Genomic DNA, 22276 nt, shown 5'->3' on the forward strand with positions numbered 1-22276 from the left:
AATAAAGTTGGCGTAAGTTCACTAAGTATGCAGTTTATTGTTAACAACACTTTAAGATGAATATGTTTTCCTGGCAGACCTAGGACTCCCATATATGAACCTAGCTTATATATTTATTTTAAAATAAGAACAAAACCTTTGAAAGTACTATTAAAGACAAATAAAATACTCATAACCTTTTACTTTAAAAAAAATAATAATTCCTAGAACGCTGGTCACGTTTTTTAAGAACTTTTCAATTCCCCTTGTTAATTAAGAATCATTAAATCTGGGCAAGCAATATCAGTCTTATATGAAGGAGGTCTATTTATCTTTGGATGCATCCTCTTCAACATCCTTTTATACCTTTGCAAAGGTTAAAGATGCAAAACTAACAATATAATTACAGTGAAATTACCTGAGATTTATCTCCTCCAAGCACATTCACCATCACATCCATAACTGTCTCATGCATGCCCAAGACTCTCATTAAGTTAGGATGCTGATAAAAAACCTTGTTGTTCATTATATCCCTAAAGTGGGAGAAAAAGCGACATTTTTATGAAATACTATTTTCGTTTATTAGAGATTTTAGAAACATGCATTCACAGTAGTAACATGATTTTAAATTCTCAGATTTCAGTATAAAACAAAATCATCTGACAACTAAATAATTAACATTTAAATATGTGGTCATTCCTTTAACTGTCATGAATTCTATATAATAACAATCTAATTTTTTTTATTATTTCAAAATGGCATTTCTTTCCTCATCTTTAAATTCCTCTTACCATCTGTTCTTTTTAAAGAAATAACATATTCTGTTATGATCTAAGTGGAAAATAATATATTCTATTATGTTGTAAGTAGAGAATGGGGATCAATAAATCCAAATTCAATCTTGCCTCTGCAGAAACACTACTTAATTCATTTCCTCAGATCATAAAGCAGAAGATACTAAAGAGACTTATTTTTCAAGGAAATCAGTTAAACATCTTTCATCATATTACCAAAATTAAGACTATCTGAGAGAAGATGTAAAATGAAGAGTCCTCTTAAATAGGAATATTTTAACAATTTCATTCTGGCCACTCTCCTTCTAACATATTTTGGAATTCTCTATTTTTGTTTCATAATCCAGAACACAATTTATGTGTTTTCATGGGAATATGAACTGCAAAGAACAAAAATCATGCCTATTTTAAATGAACATAGAAAAATGGTAACAGAAACAGAATCATAACATATTACCTCTGGGAAGGGGACTACAGACATGGCCAGAATAGATGAAAGTTATCCTTAATCCCTTTAGAAATCTCAGTTATTTTACAAACTCAGGAACAGGGACAAATTAGGTAATGCTGTCACATACTAATTAATAAGCTGTTTGTACGAATTGCCAAGTTCAACTTAAGAGACTACTGTTTTCAATTTTTACAAAAAAAAAAAAACCTGCAATTTCTATAGCAAAACAGTAAGAGTAGTGCCAGTTCCATACAACTGTTATAAAGGAGAGAAATTGTTCAGTGTTCTTGATGAAAGACAAATAAATATAGTTCTTAGATAATCTTACAACTATCATTTTCTTTTTAAGTACACCATTTTAATTTTAAGCAATTCATTTGCTGTGAATTTTTTTTTATTTTTTTTTAATTATTATTATTTTTTTACTTCCAACACTGACTGTTGTAATCTTGGCACTTTTCACATAAGAGGAGTAATAGGCATGGACAAAACTACTTCTACTTTGGAGGAATAGTTTCATAATATGAATGGAGAAAAATATTCTCATATCAGCAGGGATTACATAAAGGCAAAGTCTTACAATTATAATGCTATAAAGGATAAAATAAGTAGTCTTCTGTGTTCAAACACTTTGAGTTACCATTGATACAATACTAACCAGCTTGAAATATTTCAGATCACAATGCTTTGCTGTTTCTGCCTAGCTGCTCATAAAAACTTGCCACTTACAAAGATAGCAGCAAGTCTATTCACTTATACATGAAAAAATAATGTGAACTTTAATTTAGGGAAAGGTGTGGTATTGACACCAACGAAGAAATAAGTCATCTGTTTACTCTAGATCTGCTAAAACATGTTTACCTACAAAGCTTCAACAAGCAATCTGAAAAATACTCATTAGGCTTCACTGTTGTAAAAGCAGACCAGTTTCTTTAGGTGAGAAGATACTTTGGTTCACAGAAAAGAAAGTTAGACACAGTTCATATTGATAGTGAGATCAATTGGATCCATACTAAAAATTTCTAATACACATCAGCATTTCAGTACAGCAGTAATTTTCATCCAGGATCTAAAGCAGATGGTTTTAGTAGTATAATAGAAAGCATTATTCAAAAATAAAATGATGATAATTCCATACCCTAATCCGTTAATCATTAGCAATTCCTCCTCTTTTCCCATTCTGACACTGAGAAGCGAGCGAATCTGGCCCAGTGCAGCAAGCAAATTAATGGTATCCTTCACAGAGGCAGCACTGATAGTGTATGCTTTCCTCAGAGCTTGAAGTAGCTCACCAATGCTATCATATTGCCTACGAAGGAGAGTGTACATAATCCGAACCAATTCTGGATCTTGAATCTGATCTTCCTGGGACCAGCGCACCATAGTCTGGGATATGAGTTCCTTCAGTGTAGCTAAAATAATAAAATACAAAAAATGCTACCAGGTATTACAAACACAAAAATTCAAAAACATACATTCAAGTAAAGTATCAGATAACAGTATACAATAAGGCAGTTGTAAGAAAACAAAAGAATATTAGCAGAATAGAATTTCCAACAGGAAAAACAATGTTGAATCTTTCAAGGTAAGTATGATGCTCCTGAGAGATGGAAATTAAGAAACTTACATTTAGTGCTCAAGTTAGTACATCACTGTTAGCAATGAAAACTTGGCTTATCAGGACACAAGAAATCATCCCTGTGAAATGTTAAATTAAATTTTTAACATTTCATTTATATATTAATATTTGTAAAACAGCTCTAATTGCAGAGCTTTTTCTATTGCAAACTTTGTCATTAGGAATGACTCTAACGTAATTCTAGAGTGCCAAAGAAACATCATATTTTTGATGAACATCAGTCTAGGTTTAGAATACAGAGACTGATCAAGAAGTTTTCAGTAAAGAGTTCATTGTCTGACAAGTATGCTTCCAGCTATACTAGAAATATTCATTAAGGTGGGCTCAGCCAGATAATTAGCTCTGCCAGAAGGGGAAGAATATGCCTGTTCTAAATTTACAGAACTGTCAAAAAAAAGAGGATGAGACAGCCTCCTTTTTCTTTCTTCTTCTTCTTTTTTTTCCAGGGCCAAGATGTCTTGTGTAGCTTTTGTGATTCATTCATTTAATAAATGTTTAGTTATTTTGTTGTTCAAACAAGGGATCTCCTCTGTTTTCAAAAGATGACAAGCTACCTGGAAACATCTCAGAATTGTATGATGATGCAGATGCCCTAACAGGAGAGGCAAACTGACTTAAAATAGGGAATTTAATCTGTATTTCCCATCTATTTTGGGAAAGTCACTATCACTTGGGAATATATTTTCTAAAAATTTGTACTGTTTTGAAGCACACAACCCACACTGCTTGGAGCAGTTCTATGTTGGATACATTTCCTATACAATGACAGTGAAAACTATCTTTCTAAGCCCTGAGTTTAGCAACTTTACCTGAAAACTAAAAACATGTTCTCGTCCTTGTTATAAAAAATGTTCATTGTTTATACTAAGTGGGAGAGGATATCTTTACAGTCACAAATTTTTCTCTCTTATAATTTACTTAACAATGTATTTATAGAAAACAATCATTAGTTCTCCGATTTTATTACAAAAACAGGCTGTAATTCTGTGGGAGACACATTCTATTAAGACAGCTCTATTATTAAGGGCAGTTTATGAATGAAAATATTACACAAGCATTTTTTGAAAATATTGTAACTTTCTTCAATCAAGACAGTTTCTTCTTCCTGTACTATGACATATTCTCCTAATTATTGTACTAAAATCTACTCCCCTAGAATAACTAAAATTTTCCAGGAACTTTCCAACTCATTGAATAATACTCATTTCAGGTTACATAATAAATGTAACAATGATTACAAGGAATAACAATGATAACAAGAAATATTTTGTTCAATATAATGTATAGGATTTTGCTATGATGAGGAAAAATATAATTTGATTCAATCTAAATGGATGTTTTCCCGTTCAGCTGCAAAAGTATTTGCGCTGAGTCAAATATTACTGCAATTTTACACACTTGAGTTAACCATCACATATTTTCATGTAACTAAAATACTGTTATAATTTTTAGTACAAATATAATATTTCACAGGAAACACATTCACATGAAATGAACAAATGTAAAACAAATTGTTTCCTTTAATTTTCTGTGCAGAGGTACACATATGTAACACAACTGTCCTGTCTTTTTCATACTTTCTCAGGTTTTGATAAAGTTTTTCTATAAGAAGCGTTAGTGCTTCTCAGATTTTAGTATCTTGGAAGTCTTATCACCATAATTGACAATAATTTGTTGTTTATACTCAGGAGTTCTAGTTTGCTTTAAAAATATATTTTACAAATTCAACATTAACACTAATTTAAAGTGCTGGCATTCTTATTCTCTATTTGTGAGCTGAAATGAACATCTGATTAAAGGAAAGGAAAGTTTATTTGTAGAAAAAAGTTCCATCCATGTGCCTCAATTAGGAATACTCATGCCCTAAATATACATGATCAGATGATCAAGGACAGAGGATTTCAGCCTTAGCAATACGTATGTGCAACTCACCACCACTCCTTTCATGCACATAAAAGTATTGAGATAGTTCATGTACTTATTTCTTTTCACTTTCTGAATTCCAGATTTCCTGCTGTGGAGAGGAGAGGAGGGATGGAGGGAGAGATGACGGAAGTGCACATGTGGATTACGTAATTCAGTTTTCAGCTACTTCCTTATAGTTTTCCATCACACTTTGAATGACTTCAAAATGCATATGAATGTCCATATGTACACTAATGTTATCCATTATTTTAAGGAGGAGCTCCAGCCTGAAGAGATTATGTGAACTATCTATAACTAGAAATAATGAAGTATCTAGAAAAACAGACCCTGTATTATCACTTGTCCAACTTGCATTTCTTACAATTCAAGGCCCCAGTATGTATTAAATTCAATTAATTAAATTAAATTCATAACATGCTGTTTCAGAAAGCAAACACCACATTCTTCTGGGCTTTAAAGACTGGACAGGCAGATCATGTAAGAGATGTTCTGAGTTACAAAACAGCTTTATTGTCTTACGCAACTCTTGATGGAATAATTGTCTGAAATGAAATTAATGGTTCTGAGTACGTACAAAGACTGTTGCCAAATTGCAAGTAAAAAAGAAGCACCTTCCAGCATCGTTAATTGAAAGACCAAGCTCAAGTCATTCGCACAGTTCTGCAGAAGATATTTGTTGGATATTATAGAAACTTAGAGCTGGTAAAAAAAATAATAATTGACAAAAGCAAGGAGCAAGCTCAGCAAAAATTTGCATTCTGAAGGAAGAACTAATTACCATCTATAGTCACTACTAAGGAAAGCATTGAAAACAAGTATATATATGACATGGAAACGAAAAGCAGACATAGAGATTCTTACCATACATAAATCTCATCAGAGGCAAAGCATAGGAGTGAAAGTCAAATGACCTGCTCAAAGCAGCTCAACAAAACACTTAGAAGGTTGAGAGGAAAAGTAAGAAAAGAACTACCTTGCCAGTTTAGAGCATAAACACCCCTTCTGTGTTGAAGAATAGGTCATGAGCATTTACATATAAAGGAGTACAGCTCAGAATAATAAGTCTGTGATTCCAAGTGTTTCAGAATGTTTCTGTGCATGTATGTATGTGTCTGTGTGCGCTCATTCCTCAAGAGGTAGGAAGGAATATATACACTTCTTTTTGCTACAATTTCTTCACTGCCAGCAGCAGAACCAACCACAGGAAATAATTTATTAGAAGCAGAGGCAAAAGAACAATGTATTTTCAAAATGCAATATAAAATATTGCAGAGATGAAATAGTGACAAACTGCTACTCTACTGAAGCAAACAGAACTTGAGATAACTTTAGGATGTAGGTCATTCCTATCTGCAGCTTGGAAAAAAAAAAGAAAGCTCTGTTTTGCTTCCAAGCAGCATGGAAGTTGAAGTAACTCTTGTAACAAACACTAGTAGAGAGGTATCTGGACCATATTTTTATTTCAATGCTTCCTTTAATTAAAAGCAATGCATCTTTGAGACACTAGTAATAAATGCAATAGTCTATTTTCAGCTTTTTATCACTAAAACAACTGCATGCAGTTATTATTTAGTTAATACACATCATTATTCCTCAAATTTGTTACCCAACTAAATAGCATTCTTCCAAATATTCTAAAGAAATAATAAGTTACTATGTATGGCATCTCCTTTTTTTTTTTTTTTTTTTTTTTTTTTTGTGGTTTTGAACATGGTTGGTTGCTCTGAAAATCCAGCATTTTAGAAAACAAAAATGGTTTGCAAACATGTATTCGATCTGGCTGGGATAGTGCCAACTTTCCAAAACAGTCCATACAGTGCTGCACTTTTTACATGCAGCTAGAATAATTGTTCTAATAGGTAAAATGAAGAGAAAGAGGTAGCCTCCTTCTTCAGTGTACTATGAACTTTCATTAGAAAATGAACTCATGTTAATCACATAACACTTCCAACACTTGTATCACGGAAGTATGTCTGTGGAAATAAAACTTACTAGGTGATTTATCTTCTTCTTCCCTGGGCTCTATTTTTTCTGGTTTTGGTGGACCTTTGATTTTGTATATTAATGAACGAAGTTTGCCAGTCAAGGAGGAATCTTCCTCTTCCTCTTCCTCCTCTTCTAGTGGAATACCTTAGCAGATAATAAAAATGATTAGAAAGAAATCTTAACATTTGAAGTTGAACTCCTTCAATATTTAAAAAATACCAAGTATGTACAGGACAATTCTTCAATAATGAAGTTTCATATAGGAAAAAAAGAATGTGTTAAGGCCAGCAGCTTTAAGATGTTAGCTACAGTAGCACCTCTAAGAAATAACTTACATTTACTTCAGTACACACACTTCATATATCCAGATTTATAATATATTATTTAAGTTTTTTTTTTTAAACTGTTAAAGCAAAAGAGGTGGTGTCTTTTTGACTATTGTGCTGTGTCAATTAGTTTTGACTCAGATTCACGTTTGACTAAATATGTGATTCATTATTTCATAATGTAGAATGTAAGTGAAAGAAATGTATGACTATATCCCACAATATAGTCCAACTTTTGAGATATTTAGCAGTCATAAATAAACTCATTAACTGACATTAAAACTGTTAGAGAGAAGATGTTTGGAGATGTTGTACTAGCAGTAAAGAGTTTTTGAAAAATGTATACAGTGAAACATATCTGAAGGGATACTGTTTTTCAGGTAGTTCACTACAGTTCAATTCATTGCTCCACAACCATTCAAAGTATTTTCAAGTCTTTCACACCTCTTAGTGATGATCAGATACCATGTTATGATCAGCAGCACAGAACATCTACGCGCGTTTTCTTTCAGACCAGAGCTAACTTGGCAGTGATGAAATGTAAGTTTTTGCTGATTGGTTACTGGTCAAAGTGAGTGTGGTTCTTAGCACTGAGAAAAGAAGAAGACTGATACAGAATACTAAAGTGGTACAAGCCTGAGAAGAGGGGAAAAAACCTGCAGAGGCTATAACTGATAATGCAAAAATAAACTAAGAAAGAAAAAAAAAATGAAATGTGGTATTTGGTTGGAAGAACTATACAAGTGACAGCTAACAAGGGGAAACAGTTGAACTTAATGACTCAGTGACTAGGAAGAAAAAAATCAGAGGCAGTGGAATAGAATGAAAGAATTAGAAACCGAAATCTAAGGGATTTGAGGAATGAGAAAAATGTGACTGGCTTGGCAAAATGAAAAGCTAAGAATGAAGGAAGGCTACAGGAAGAAAAGAATAAGAGCAGGAAGTAAGGAGAGGGAAGAGGAGAAAGAAGATGACAATGTTAAGGAAAGGAAGAGATGAACTGGCACTGAAAAATGTAACCTAAGGCTTGGAAAGCAAAAGAAACTGAGAGGACAACTCCTGAAAACCTGAAGCAAACAGAAAAGAAGAAACAGACCAGGATGATGAGTTAAGACAGTATCAGAGCGGAGAAGGCAGTGTCTTATTCACTGCTCCATACCAGACATCATTCATTCTCCATCTTCTGACAGCTGCAACCCATTCAGAAATTGACCAGCTAGTTTTGCTTTTGGTTAATCACTTAATTCAAGTGGTAGAGGTCTGTGCACTGGAACACATAGTTCTAACCCAGCAAAGGAACCAGTTAAGTGTAAAATTGATATTATACAATACAAACTACTTTAAATTTGTTTTGTTTACAACCAAGAAATTGCACACAGAAATTATGATAGAGGCTTATTATTTTGCTGGCAACTTTAATCACACACAGTTAGGACATGCTAGAATTAAGACTGCCTGAGTAACTTTAATTCAGACTATTTGTGTACATTTGCTATGATGAAGCCTTTAATTATTTGATTGCATACATATTTATCCATTTAGTCTGCAAAGTTTACTTAGTATTAAAAAGCTGTTAAAATATTCCAAGCACAACTCATATTCAGTTTTATCTGCAGCTGTGACAGCTTAGTACTGATTTTCAGGACTAAGCCAGGACACAGATTTATGGAATATTTATCCATGGTGACCACCTATGATAAATCTAATAATTCTAAACATGGTTCTGTTTAGAATCCAAAAGACCATTACAGTATTTTAATCGCTGGACTACTTTCTCATTTCATTCAACATACAAATTAATAAAGCAGTAAACAAAAGTACACCTCTAAAATACTACCAGCAACAAGACTTCAAGGTAACAAGGAAGATATTTCCAGCTAAAGTGGGATCTTAATAATCTTCATCCTGGAGTTCTCAGAGAACTCTGTGATGCCAAATATCTTTGAAAACCAGAAACATGCTCAAGTCCTAACTGAACAATGAAGATCACAGTATCTTTCTTAACAAAAATGGAAAGAATGTAGAGTAGCTGAGAGGATATGGACCATTCACTTTAATGCTTGGATTAAAATGATGGAATGAAAGAAACAAAGTTTCCGGTAAACACTTAAAAGAAAGGATCAATGACAACCAACACAGGAATGTCAAGAGCAAATCACATTAAACTAACTTAATTTCCACCTATAACATAGTTAGCCTTACAGATACAAATCTTAATATCATCCCACACAATATCTTCCTACAGAATTTGGTGAAACACAAACTAAATACCGACCCATTTTATGTTGGGTTCTAACGTAGCTGAAATAATGTAATTGGCTCATCACGAATTCACAGCTAGATGGTTGGTGGAGATTTCAACAGGGTACCCAGAAATATGACCACAACAGAAGACTTAGCAATACAAGTACAGAATCATGGGACTCATCATGGCTACTAAAAGTAATCACAAATGGTTAATTATCGGTCACTAAAATAATGAAATACCATGAACTGAGTAAAACTGGTTTTAAGGGTAATGAGTAAAGAAAGAACTAACAGACTGTATCAGCAAACATTTAAAAATGACCTCAAGCAAATTGAGGAACTAGGAGGAAGAAACTACTAACATTATCATGCTTTTCCTGGTGAAGAAATTTAGATGTTGCAACTCACTCTAATGACCCTGTTCTCTTCTTCTTGAACAAGATTTGTGCCATGAACCAAAGGACCATGAAAGGCACTGGAAGAACAACCATAACACCAAGAAGGTAGATACGAAAAAGTCTGAGTATATGAATTTTAACTGCATGATTATTGGGAATGTGCAGTAATAATTGACTGATCTGACTATAAATGCTAGTATCATGGTAAATGGAACTGCCTTAATTTGACTAAGATCTCAACAGACTAATGAAATAGTTTGAGCATCACATATAAAATGAGATTCTTTAATCAATCAAGATTGCACAGAATATTTTATTTAGTTCACCCTTGTGTATACCCTAAGGAAATTCAGGTTCAGTCTCTGGGGGAAAAACAGGTAACTCATACTGTAATCTTCATTCCAGTAGTGTCTTATAATGACTGACTATCACAGTTTTGTATATATCAGGAAACTAAGTTAATGCAGTACCATCATTCCATATCTATTACTTTTTATTTAATTTGCCTCTGCTAAGTTTCACAGCCATAATGCAATTTCAGTTCCTTTCATCTGCTTTTACATGTACACATGCCTATATAAATCTTTCAAGGTAACCCAACCTTCTTTTTTGGATGACTTTTGCTATTGCTGATTGAGTGTAAAATCAATATATTAACAGAAAAAAAACAGAAAATATTTAATAGATACTTAACAATGATACTTAAAACGATATTACAGGCTTCCTGTATTTTTGGTAGCATGTACCAAAAGTTTTTCAGAAAAAGAAACAGCAAGCATTTTTATTTTATAACTGATCTGATGCACCTTTTTACTCACCACAGTGAATTAGAAGATCGTCATGGAAGTCATATAGTTCGTCCCGAATCTCCTCTGGACAGGGACAATCCTCTCCCAGTTGAAAATTCAGCAGCATATTAATCTTTAAGGGTATTTAAACATGTTAAAGGTACTGAGATAGCCTAAGACACATCCTACTATATAGCTGTACTTGAATCAGCATAAAACAAATTTCTAACATGCATTAATGAAAATAGTACAGCAATATTCCTTTGTAATTTTTAAGTATGACTGACATAAAAAAACAGCTATGCTTAATAAAAACGCTATTTCCTGAATATAGAATATAGAAAATAAATACATTTAACATACTAATGTCAACACAACACTAATTTCAAGTCAATACAACACCGCAACATAACTTATCAACTTATCTTCTTTTAGAACTGTCTGAATCATAGTTCCCCAGCACTGGATGATAATGCTCAAATTTTCTTTGCTCTTGAGAAACCCAAAGCCAATTTTGGTCTAGAGCTTGATATCTGGAGTACCGGTACAAGCATTTTGACATGCAGTATTTTGTGGCATCTCAATAACTGGTTCTCTTGTAATTCCCATGGCAGTATAGAAGTCAAAATTTTTATCATCACGCTAATCATTGGATTCAGTCATTTGTTTAATATTACCTGTTCTTGTGGAGGAGATCGAAATTCCTTAGTCTTCTTGGCTGTCAAAGCAGCAGACATGTTCAAGGCTTGCATGAGTTCATTGTACCTGTACTTCTGATTATATTGCAATTTTGATACATAGTGATCTGCAAACGATACAATCGCTTCCACTCTATGTTGCAGCTCACAGTCACAGAAATAATTGAGTAAGTGGCACATCTAGAGTAGAAAAAAAAAAGATAAGTTCAACAGCTTGAAATATTAAATGCTAATTGAGCAATAACTATAAGAGATATTATACACTGGAAAAGAAGGGTAAAAATCAGTTTTTCCAAAGTTTCCTTTAATAGAGTAGTGGTGACAAATGTATATAGTTTTATTATGCTAATCAATACTATGTTGCATTCACACTGTGTTTCACTTCATGCTCTCAAAACACAAATATTAATTCTCTTTTAAAATACAAGTATTAATTAAATATTTGAGCATGAGGACGCTGTGTAGAAATAATTGCATCATCATCAAATTTGGTTATTAAGGAGAAGCCACATGGCAAATTGGAATAAAGACAGCCAAGATTTCAAAATTTACAAACAGAAGAACAAAGTATTACCTTTCTTTCATCAATAGAATAGCACATATAATATGTTTATATTAAATGGTCACCTGAAGCTTAACAGATTCTGGTAATCTTGTCTGCAATAAGCCCTTTATAGGAGCCTTCGTTTCTTTTACTGCCTTTTCTCCAGCTTCTACAGCTTTTTCTTCAACTTGTGTAACTTCTTCCTTCTCTGTCCTCTCTTCTGTTTCTTCCTTGTGATCTCCAAAGACATTGGGATCAATGAGGATTAACACCTGCTTCACATCATCATCATCAAAAACTCCCATTATAAGCAATGTTGCTATGAGTTTAAGAACAGGAACGAACTGGAATGCAATGTGTCCTCCAACAGGATCTCGTATATGAGAACCACTACACTGTACTGCCTCTGTTAGCATACTTATAGCTTTGGATTTAAGTATGTCAAGGGGAATTTCTGGGCTGGATGTCTGATGTTCTTCAGAGGTCACAATAAAGCAAGGAGTAGAAAAATTAAAGCTTGGTTTGAGACAAGTGCTAAGCCCTACTCCAGGTAAACCATGCTTCTTTGTCTCATCAGGATATAATTTAATAGTTCGAGTTTCCTCTGTAACTGGAATGATAAATTCATTGTTCATCATGAGCTTGGCTTGCTTGGCATGGTCCAAATGAATACTAATGAGCAAGTCATAAAATCCAGAACGTAGGAGTCCAGGTAAATACTGATTATCTATTGTGTAAAATAACTGAGATATATCTACATGGCTACAAAGTGCATAAGCAACTCTAGTGTTACCTAGAGCACAAACTGAGCTATAAAGTTTTAAAGTGTGATAGTGAAACTTCATCAAATCTTCTTGTTCACACAGTTCCAAAATATCAACGCATCTGTTATGCAAAAAAAAGAAACAGAACACTCATCAAGTTCATGTTTTTTTTTTTTTTTTTAAGTTTAATCTGTGCACATTTTGGCCTGTTCTAGTTAAACCATTTGTATTATGACTGATAATAACAAACCTTATCATGTGTATCCCACAGCAAGTGTGGTAATATTTCAATAAGATTATTTAAAATTAGCACTCCATGAAAAACAGGAGGAAAGATCCATGATAGAGAAGCTTCTTTGGAAGCTATGGTAAATCGTGTCTTTGTTATTAAAAGTCATGTATTCAGAATGCTGAAGCTGTAGATTTCATTTTTTTCTCATGAAGCACAGTATTAATGTTATTATTATTATTTACTTATTTCTTGAATTTAGTTTTATTAATGATAAATGAAATTGGCTGTTGATTTACAAAAATAACTGTTAAGTCTATAGCTTTTAAACTGACTTTTCTGTTTTAATTTTACTTATAGGTTGATTTGTCATTAGTTACAATCTTTGATATTTTAATACATCTTTATTATCATCACTGAAGACAAAACAAAATGTAAGAAAGTCAGGATCTTGTCAATGACAAAAAAAAAACCAAAAAAAGTAATTCATGTAAATTCAAAGCAGATGAAACAGAAATAGATCACATGGTTTTCATATATAAACAATCAGCAAAACTGTATTTGCATGTTCTTGTTTTTCAAACTTACAATGTCTGTATTTTAAGGTCTAGAGATTTAAGACAGAGTATGTTAAAGGAAATCAAATAGTTATACTTTTCCTTATTTATGCAAATTTCATCACATGGCATTAAAATTATTCTGCCTCTTTTACCTACTTAAAATTCGTAAATACAATACCATAGAAGATAGGATGACAAATTCTAAACAGCCCTAGTCTTAAAATCCTCCAATTGCAGTTCCTTTGAAATGTACCTGTTTTCCTCTGGGATATGAAGTGCCATCATCTGCAGAGGTTCCAAACACTGCACAACCCAGCCATGACGTTCACTGACACGCTCTGTTTCTACTTTTAGAAAGCTGTTAGGCATCCTACTCCATAAAACAGGTGTAATTGTTTGCACATCAAGGCGAGGGGGACACTGAGGAACAGGATTTCTTTCCTCACTTTTAAAAATTGCTGCTGATAAAGGCATGGTATTCTGAAACAAAGTGTATTAGAATTATTTTTTGTAACATTTAATTATGAATAAACTTATAATATCAAAAAGTAAAGTAATTTATTAATAGCAAAGGACTCACAGAAATATGAGTTACTGTAACAAACATATTTTAAAAACTACCAACATTCTGATCTCCACAAATACCTCTAGTTTATTGTGACAAATACAGCTGTTGTTTGTGAACAATTACCTTCATTAAAGTATTAAGTATACAGAAGTAATTTGTTTACATTTTACTCAAGTGAAAAGTCTTGCCAAAAAGTCAATCTTCCTAAACAAATTCAATTCAGCAGGAATTTCTGTGGAAACAGATTTAAAAGAGCATCTTTAAAGAAAATAGTTAATACCTTTAATTTACCAAGTTCAAACTGAATTAAGTTCTTGCTCGTAGGCTGTACAAATGCTGCAGGAAAAAGCTTTGTGTTTGGTTCAACCTAGAAGAGAAATGAGATTAAAAAATTAAAAAGGCAACAAGAATCTTCTCCCCGAATATGATATTAAATAAATACTGTATAGCTTATATTTTATTAACAAATAATTGCAGACACTGTATTGAAGTGACAATCAGCATCTACATGCAATTTATCTCTAATAAATTAAAAGTTTTGCTCAGTTATCTTTATAGACCCACCAAACTTACAGACTGGCATTGCCTTATTTGATAACAGGCCTATAACATGAGCTTTTCTAAGATAACATGTTGATTCACTTAAATTATAACTAAATTCAACACTTGCATTCTAAAATGGCTCTTAAAAATCCAGACACCTTACAACTAATTGCTTTGTCTCTCACTCTCAGAAATGCACCCATAATACAGACTGAGGGTAGAATACAGCGTTTAACAGTACCATACATCTTCTAGCTTTCACATTTTATGCTGGACAAAATAATCCACTCTAAATAAAGCTTGTGAGCAAATTTTGAATAAAGATGAAATCAGAAGGAGATAACAGGAAGGTGAGAGTGCATCATTTTATAAAGATGTTACAAGTCTTTACGCCATATTCAAAGCAGTGAATTACTGTATTTTAAAAGATCTTAAATATTATTTTAGTTTCAGGTTCAGCATTTGTACCCAGTCTTAAAGAACACAATGTATCACACTAAATCACAGTGCTGCAGATTTAAAAATGTTTGGTTGCTGGCTATCTTTGTTTGTTGTGAGAATCTTAATTTCACCACTGTACAATATATGAAAATATGTTGTTGTAACATGACTACTGTTCAGTTAGATTTCTAAACAAGAAAAAAAAATCTTTCTAATAGCATCAAAATTATCAACTTAGTAGATAGCTTCCTGAAAATTTGATAATACCTGATAACAAGTGCCAAGCTCTTTTCCATTGGCAGTGAATGACAACATTCCAGTAGCCAGGTCAACAAAGCATCCAATTTCTAAATCAACATTACTGCGACCTGATCTCTGAGAATTAGCAGTTACATCTCCTCCCCAAACCATATAGCAATTACTGCGCTTCACACTGCAGGAACAAGAAAAAAAAATACAATAAACCACAGTTCACTCTGAACTTGACAATATTCATGAAGGTGTACTTTTCAATGAAGTAACAGTTAGAGATACTTAAAGGGGCTTGTGCTACTGTTAGCTTTGTTTTCTAATTACTATTATCAATCTTCTTATTGTAAGCATCTTGGGAAAGATATCATATCAGAATGAGAAAGTTTTTCTTCCCTTTTCTAAAATTATGCAAATTATCATGCTTCTCTTTTCTTAGGTAAAATACAGTAGAAGTAAGAGTTTCATCCACAGCAATCAAATGTGGATGTTAGAAGAAAGAAACAACCTAAAACATTTTTTCAAACAGAATTTCAAAGGTAAAAACACTCACTTTAAGAACTCTAAGTAAAACACGTTCATCTGTAAATGAACATAGAACAGTTCTACTCTGTAACTGATATTGTTATTAGTTTAAATTAATGCTCAGAACATCACCAAGCTTGTGAATATTTCACTTTGACCAACGATATTAAAATGCAATTATTAAGTAGTAAATAAATCAATACCTTTCATGAACCCTGCCTCTCTCATCTCCTAAAGTAACCGTCACTGTACAGTTTTTATTTATGTCAAAATTCTCACTGTAAAAATGATAGTCTGGTGTTACCCAACCAACCCAGACAGAGGATGGGTCTTGGCCAGCAAATATCCGCAAGGAATAAAAATACTGAAAAGGTGAAAAGAACACATTAGTAATTGAAACTAAGTTATTTTCTGACAGAGTAGTCAAGTAAGGATGAAAAATCTCAATGTACAAGTTTAACATAAATATTTCAAAGTAAATAATTTTTAACAGTGGATTGAGACAGTGAAGTTTATACCTCAAGTCACAGAATTCTAGATGTTACTTATACAGAGTGCTATATGGTAACAGATGATTAAAAAGGTTTCTTTCAACAGATACATTTCTAATTAACATAATACCACAACTAAATCTACTTCAGAAAGCAAGAAGAAACTAAGCACCTCAGTGTGATTACTTACTGTGGTAGAAGAAGCAGGAAATTCTTGGCTGTGTTTTCTAAACATAGAGGAAAATCAGTAAATTAGTTAAATTAATAAAACAGACATAAAATAAAAATAAATGCAAGCTCTCATTATTAAACTAAGTGTATTTACAAGCTAACTCATGCTTGCTAGGCATTGAGTACTCCTGATATAAGTAAATTAAACATGCAAAGACTTTACAGGCTACATACATAGACCCAAAATAGTTTGTTGCAGTTAAGGTGGAGAGTTAAGTTTCAAAGGTCCTGAACTTGGCAGTACCTGGTACGCTTAGAAATCTCTCTCACAATCTTTTTTTCTTTGCATGGGAAGAAAGTTTCACTTTTCCAATAACAATGAGCATTGAACTATCAGGTAAGTGAACAAGAATCCAATGGGAATGGGATTACAGTTGGTTTTCCAGACTGCATAAAGAGTTTTGTAAATCCCACTGATTTCAAAAGGATGGCAAATGCTCAGCAATGAATGCCTGTAAACTTTTTGATGCGTTTTTTCAGAAAAGATTCCCTGATATTATCTGTAGATACTGTTCTACATTGAATTTGTTATAAATTTATTAAAACTACCCAAGAACAAAAAACCACAGTAATATACATCCTATATGTGTGCTGAGTGCAAAAACTAATATGAAATCTTGAATGTACAATAACAAAGAACAAAGTAGACCATTAAATTTGCACTAAAAACAGGAAATAGGATAACTAATTAAACATAAGTCTAACCGTTTTTGAAGAGCATCCGATGAGGCATTTTCCACACCCACACCAAAGCTGAATGATGAACGGAACTCAATGGGCATGCTCAAACGGCAATATATCATGTCAGAATTGCTGTTTTGTGTACCAAATGTTTTGTGAGTAACTTTTAACCGAGGTGGACTCTCAATGGTTCCATCAATTCTCCATATCTAAAATAAATAATCCATTTTAACCAAACAGTGCTCCAAGAAACTAATAGTATGCAACTAGTGGATGAGATAACTGAAAGAGCTAAGTTAAATTTTAAATGACTTCAGAATTTTTTTCTTAGACCATAAAATTATTAGCTTGGAGAGAAGAATATGTTCCACCTAAATTGACTACTAATTATTCTCAAATTGTTTCATACATTTTCAAAAAGGAAAACATACATTTTATTATATTAATTCACATACTTATATCTGTATGAATAGCAATACTACCATAAATGAATTTTTTATACAAGATCATCCGGAATTATCTAATGTGACTCAGTAGATTTACATGTCAAACTATCTGACGATGACAGTAAGCATTAGTAAGGGTTTAATGTCTCAGCTTGCTAAACAAGCAGTTGATAAACAGCTGTTTCTCTAACATGTAATGTTACCTCTATGTGAGGATGATTCTTCGGCACATTAACAAATGTTGGTAAGCGTTTACTAAACCACATAGCGACATCTCGGTTCATGTTCACTGCAAAAGGCTCAAAACCTTCTTGAAGGCCACACATGGTATAATACTTGAATGTACTGGCATCCATTCCAAGGTTCATTCGTCCAATCTGAGATAGACCCAGTGAGCAAACTGGAACAAAACCTAAGGAAATGACACAACAACAAAAATAAAAACACACAGCAAGTTACATGGAGAACATATTATTTTGAATGTATCTAATGTGAACTGAACTTCAGCTCCTACAAGAAATACACACAAAATGATGACAGTAGCAAGGATTTAAAGCTACCTTAAGTATTAATGACTGAATTCAAAATAATTCAGCAGAACCCTGAGTACTTAGGCAGTGAATGGACATTACATGCACCAAGTCATTTATTCAAACATCAAACCATTTTAACAGTTGTTATTACTAAGTTCTGATTTGTGTGAAAGATGAAAAAAACGTCAAAAGGTAGCTTCTTAAGCAACTGAATCTGAAAAAACAAGATTTGCTCAAGTTAGTTACTCGTTTATTAGGAGGGTCAGTTATATTTTTCATTATTTTTAGGCAAATAAACCAGGCTTTATATAATCAATTGGACACTGGAATCCAAACTTGACTAGACTGAAGTTATTAATGAATGTTATGATCTCTTAGGACACTGAACTTCCAAAAGGACTTTCAGATGAGATTGAGTTATCTCAACATATGTTTAAAATTTATTTTTGTCATCAGTGTCTATAAATTTCCGGCCAATCATAATCTGTCCACCATTCATGTTGGAAAAAGACAGATTTCTTTAATGTTGGTATTTTTTTTATGACCAAAGACTTTCAGTTTCCAAGTAGCAGACAGTTTCAATAAAAATAGGAGGCTGTTGAATGGTTTCTCCATCTCTCCTAACACACGACTCAGAGCAATTTCAGTTAAAAGCCAACAATTCAATCTGTACTACAAGTTCTTTCTCCTACACTTCAAACTTATGCCTTCAGAGAAGCTCTCTTTAAGGGAGAAATGCAGATAAGCTACGAATAAAAGAGAAAAAAATTACAAATCAGACTCAAATTTACATTCACGTTGCAAATATTTAGAACCATAGACTCATAGAATGGTTTGGGATGGAAGGGAACTTTAAGATCATCTAATTCTAACCCCCCTTCTGTAGGCAGGGACATCTCCCACTAGGTTGCTCAAAGCCCCATCCAGCCTGGCCTTGAATGCTTCCAGGGAAGTGGCATTCACAACCTCACTGGGCAACCTGTTCCAGTGTCTCACCACCCTTATAGTAAAGAATTTCTTCCTGATATCTAGTCCAAATCTACCCTCTCCCAGTTTAAAACCATTTCCTCTTGTCCTGTTGGTACATGCCCATCTAAAAAAGTCCCTCCCCAGCTTTCCTATAGGCCACCTTCAGGTACTGGAAGGCCACTATAAGGCCACTTCGAGTCTTATCTTCTCCAGGCTGAAGACTAGTTTTTCTGTTTGTTAGTTTGTTTTTTCTCTCATAACTATGCAAAAAGAAAATTACCACTTTCTATTCCAAAGTCAGCAAATGCAAGTTCTGAACCTTTACTGGTTATAAGCAACTCTCCATTCAGAGTAAAGATAATTGATTTGTCATCCAAGTTTATCATGCAACCAACCACATCTCCTGGTTGCCAGCTTCGTCCAAAGAATCCACTGCCTTGATGCCAACGCTGGCCCTTATTAAAAAAAAAAAAAAAAAGACAATCAAGTAAATAAACAACATGCTAAAATTAAAACATAAACACTTTTGGAGAAGAGAGATCAAAAGTTCTTAAGAACAAAAGAATCAGTCAAGACTGGAAATGTTTTAAATGTTTTACAGACATCTAAAATACTAAGTGAATAAAGCTTTACAGTTCACATTAAAATTCTCCCCTTAATTTGTTGTTTTTGATACTTTTATATTTTTATTTTTTATTTTTTACCTTTCAAGTTCTCAAACTAATTCACTAGAATTATTGACTCATGGCTTTCAGGTAATTAAATTAATTAATATCTTAGTTATTTCATACAGAGAATATAAGGAACCCTAACTTCAGAAATGCGCAAACAGCAATTTAGAATCTGGATAACAATCAATGTTCACTAATGCTGCATGTGTTATTAGCGCAGTGTCATTATCATATTTCTGTCACTTTAAGAAAGATAATGCAAAAAGCAAAAATGACAGGAAAGAGAAAATACAACTGTGGTCCAGTCTTTTATGAAACTTTGTTATGGTTTTGTGAATTACCACTTAAAAAGGAAATGAATGGTGAATTATATTTATGCTTACAATAGACTTCCTTACTTAGGTGGTATATCCTAGGAAGATAGATATAAAACAACACACCTTTGTTAGCATAATTACAATGACCCACACAAAAATGCAGATACTATGAAACAGAGTCCCGAGGTATCATTTTAAGAATGAAAAATATTCCGGTAGTTGGAGTATACAGAGGAAACCTATATTGTCATTTTCTGCTTAGGCTGTTACTAGCTAAAAATAATAAAAGGGTGAGAATGCACTGACTTTGCTTCCTTCAAAAACAAATGCTTGGTCATCAGCTCCCAGTTCAATGTCAGGTCGACAGCCTGGCCTGGCCCAGCCAACACGCATATCTCCACCTGTTACAGCTTCAAATTCAAAGTACCACTTTCCAGCCTTCACTGCATAAGACTGTTCTACTCTGAAAAAACGTATCTTGTCAATGCTGACTTTTTCCACTGTTTGGTCAGCTGTAAAAAACAAAACAAAACACTTTATAATTTGATTATGCTGCAAATGTCACTGCTGATCTTTTCAATCTGCATCCACTGTTTTCTATTTCTGAAAATAGCCATTATCTACCTCAGCAAGTTTAAGAACCTTTCATAGTAAATGTTAGAAAAGGAAGAAAAATAATCAGCATACACAGGCTAACACATTCTAATTCTATACAAGATGAGTGCCTATCCACTATTTGGAATAAAAAAATTTCAATGTCTGTCACACTATGCAGAAGCCACAAACATATAACTGACTAGAGATAACATTAGAAGTGTAAGGTTCAATCCAGTGCAAAAATCCGTGGAAAATGTAGTTAAAACTGCTTGCAACATACTTTTGTAAAAGATTTAATAAAACAAGCAATCTACGTAGCTTATATATTTGGAATTTATATTTTTAAAAATATTTGCTAAAATACTTTTACTATACTAGAAATACTAGTGAATTGCTCTTAACTTATAGCTACAGTCTAGAAAATGAAGTGCAGCATCGGATTATTTTTCAAATACTTTCCTAATTTTCAATAAGAATACATGTTTTTCAAGCTTTTAATTCATCATGAAGAAATAGGAAAGGATGAATTGTCTTAGGAAAATCACTTTATTTCAGAACTTTTTAAACAGCGATTTCCAAATGAAAACTAGTCTGTCCACACACACTCTAGGCTATCTCCAATCTGAAAATTATAAAAATTTAATAGTTTTCCAACAATCAATGAAAAGTGATCTTAAATAAACATATCTCAGTAATATACTAGACATTCAAAATGTACGTTTCCACCTTTTGTTCACATCTACAGTAAAAATACACTACTATTATCGCATACATTTTATGTTTTGCCTATCTATTCCAGCGTCTAAAGTTCTCTCCCAGCACTGAGGGGAAATAAAAAGTCATGATTCTTAGTGAAAGTACATACCTATTTCTTGGTCAGGTGGCTCAACATTATAACCATAGCCTGCAAATGTCCTAACAGCTTCACGGAGGCTATCTCTATTTGATTTTTTGGTACGTTCATCTAGTAATGCATATGGCACTAGCCGAGGATTACGTTTGTTCTTAATATCCTAAAAGGAGTTACAAAAAACAACAAAAAGAAAATAATATATAAACATGTCAAAGAATGCACATAATGAGACAGATTAGAGTCTAAAATAATGCTAGGATTACAGGAAAGAAACAATATCGATGAATTAAAGTTCTACAAATAAAAGTCAAAAGACTATTAAACCCAATTGTTAAGGATGCTTAAAATGTAAAGACAAGACTAAAAGAAAAGTATGCAAATATATACTCTCACATAAGGTTCAGACAGGATATCAGGATAAAGTTCTTTATTGAGAAGATGGTTGGGCACTGGAGGAACAGGTTCCCCAGGGAAGTGGCCAAGGCACCAAGCCTGTCAGAGTACAAAAAGTGTTTGGAATCTACTGTCAGAAATATGGTTTGAATTTTGGGTGCTGTGAGTTGGGCTTCTTGGGGGTCTCTGAAGGTGTTAGCTGACATCCAACCGAACATGAGCCAGCAGGGTGTCCAGGTGGCCAAGAAGGCCAATGGCATCCTGGCTTGTATCAGAAATAGTGTTGCCAGCAGGAGCAGGGAAGTGATTGTCCCTGTGTACTCAGCTCTGGTGAGGCCCCATCTCGAGTACTATGTTCAGTTTTGAGCCCCTCACTACAAGAAAGACATAGAGGCCCTGGAGCATATCCAGAGAAGAACAACAAAGCTGTGAGGGGTCT

General features: G+C 33.3%; 1 protein-coding gene across 1 annotated transcript in view; it reads right to left on the bottom strand.

The window, feature by feature from the left end:
• Positions 1-22276, bottom strand: part of RYR3 (ryanodine receptor 3) — a 159178-nt gene that overhangs the window by 87871 nt on the left and 49031 nt on the right. Inside the window, exons 25-40 of the mRNA XM_021402263.1 lie at positions 21457-21604; positions 20301-20506; positions 19287-19461; positions 17708-17916; positions 17083-17267; positions 16337-16373; positions 15859-16019; positions 15149-15314; positions 14178-14264; positions 13583-13809; positions 11860-12661; positions 11212-11412; positions 10565-10667; positions 6782-6919; positions 2363-2636; positions 398-512 (exon numbers count right to left, since the gene is read on the bottom strand). Of these exons, the coding sequence (XP_021257938.1) occupies positions 398-512; positions 2363-2636; positions 6782-6919; positions 10565-10667; positions 11212-11412; positions 11860-12661; positions 13583-13809; positions 14178-14264; positions 15149-15314; positions 15859-16019; positions 16337-16373; positions 17083-17267; positions 17708-17916; positions 19287-19461; positions 20301-20506; positions 21457-21604 (3234 nt within the window). The remainder of the gene's footprint in view (positions 1-397; positions 513-2362; positions 2637-6781; positions 6920-10564; positions 10668-11211; positions 11413-11859; positions 12662-13582; positions 13810-14177; positions 14265-15148; positions 15315-15858; positions 16020-16336; positions 16374-17082; positions 17268-17707; positions 17917-19286; positions 19462-20300; positions 20507-21456; positions 21605-22276) is intronic.

Source organism: Numida meleagris, chromosome 6 (genome assembly GCF_002078875.1).
Source record: "Numida meleagris isolate 19003 breed g44 Domestic line chromosome 6, NumMel1.0, whole genome shotgun sequence".
Classification (NCBI taxonomy): Eukaryota; Metazoa; Chordata; class Aves; order Galliformes; family Numididae; genus Numida; species Numida meleagris.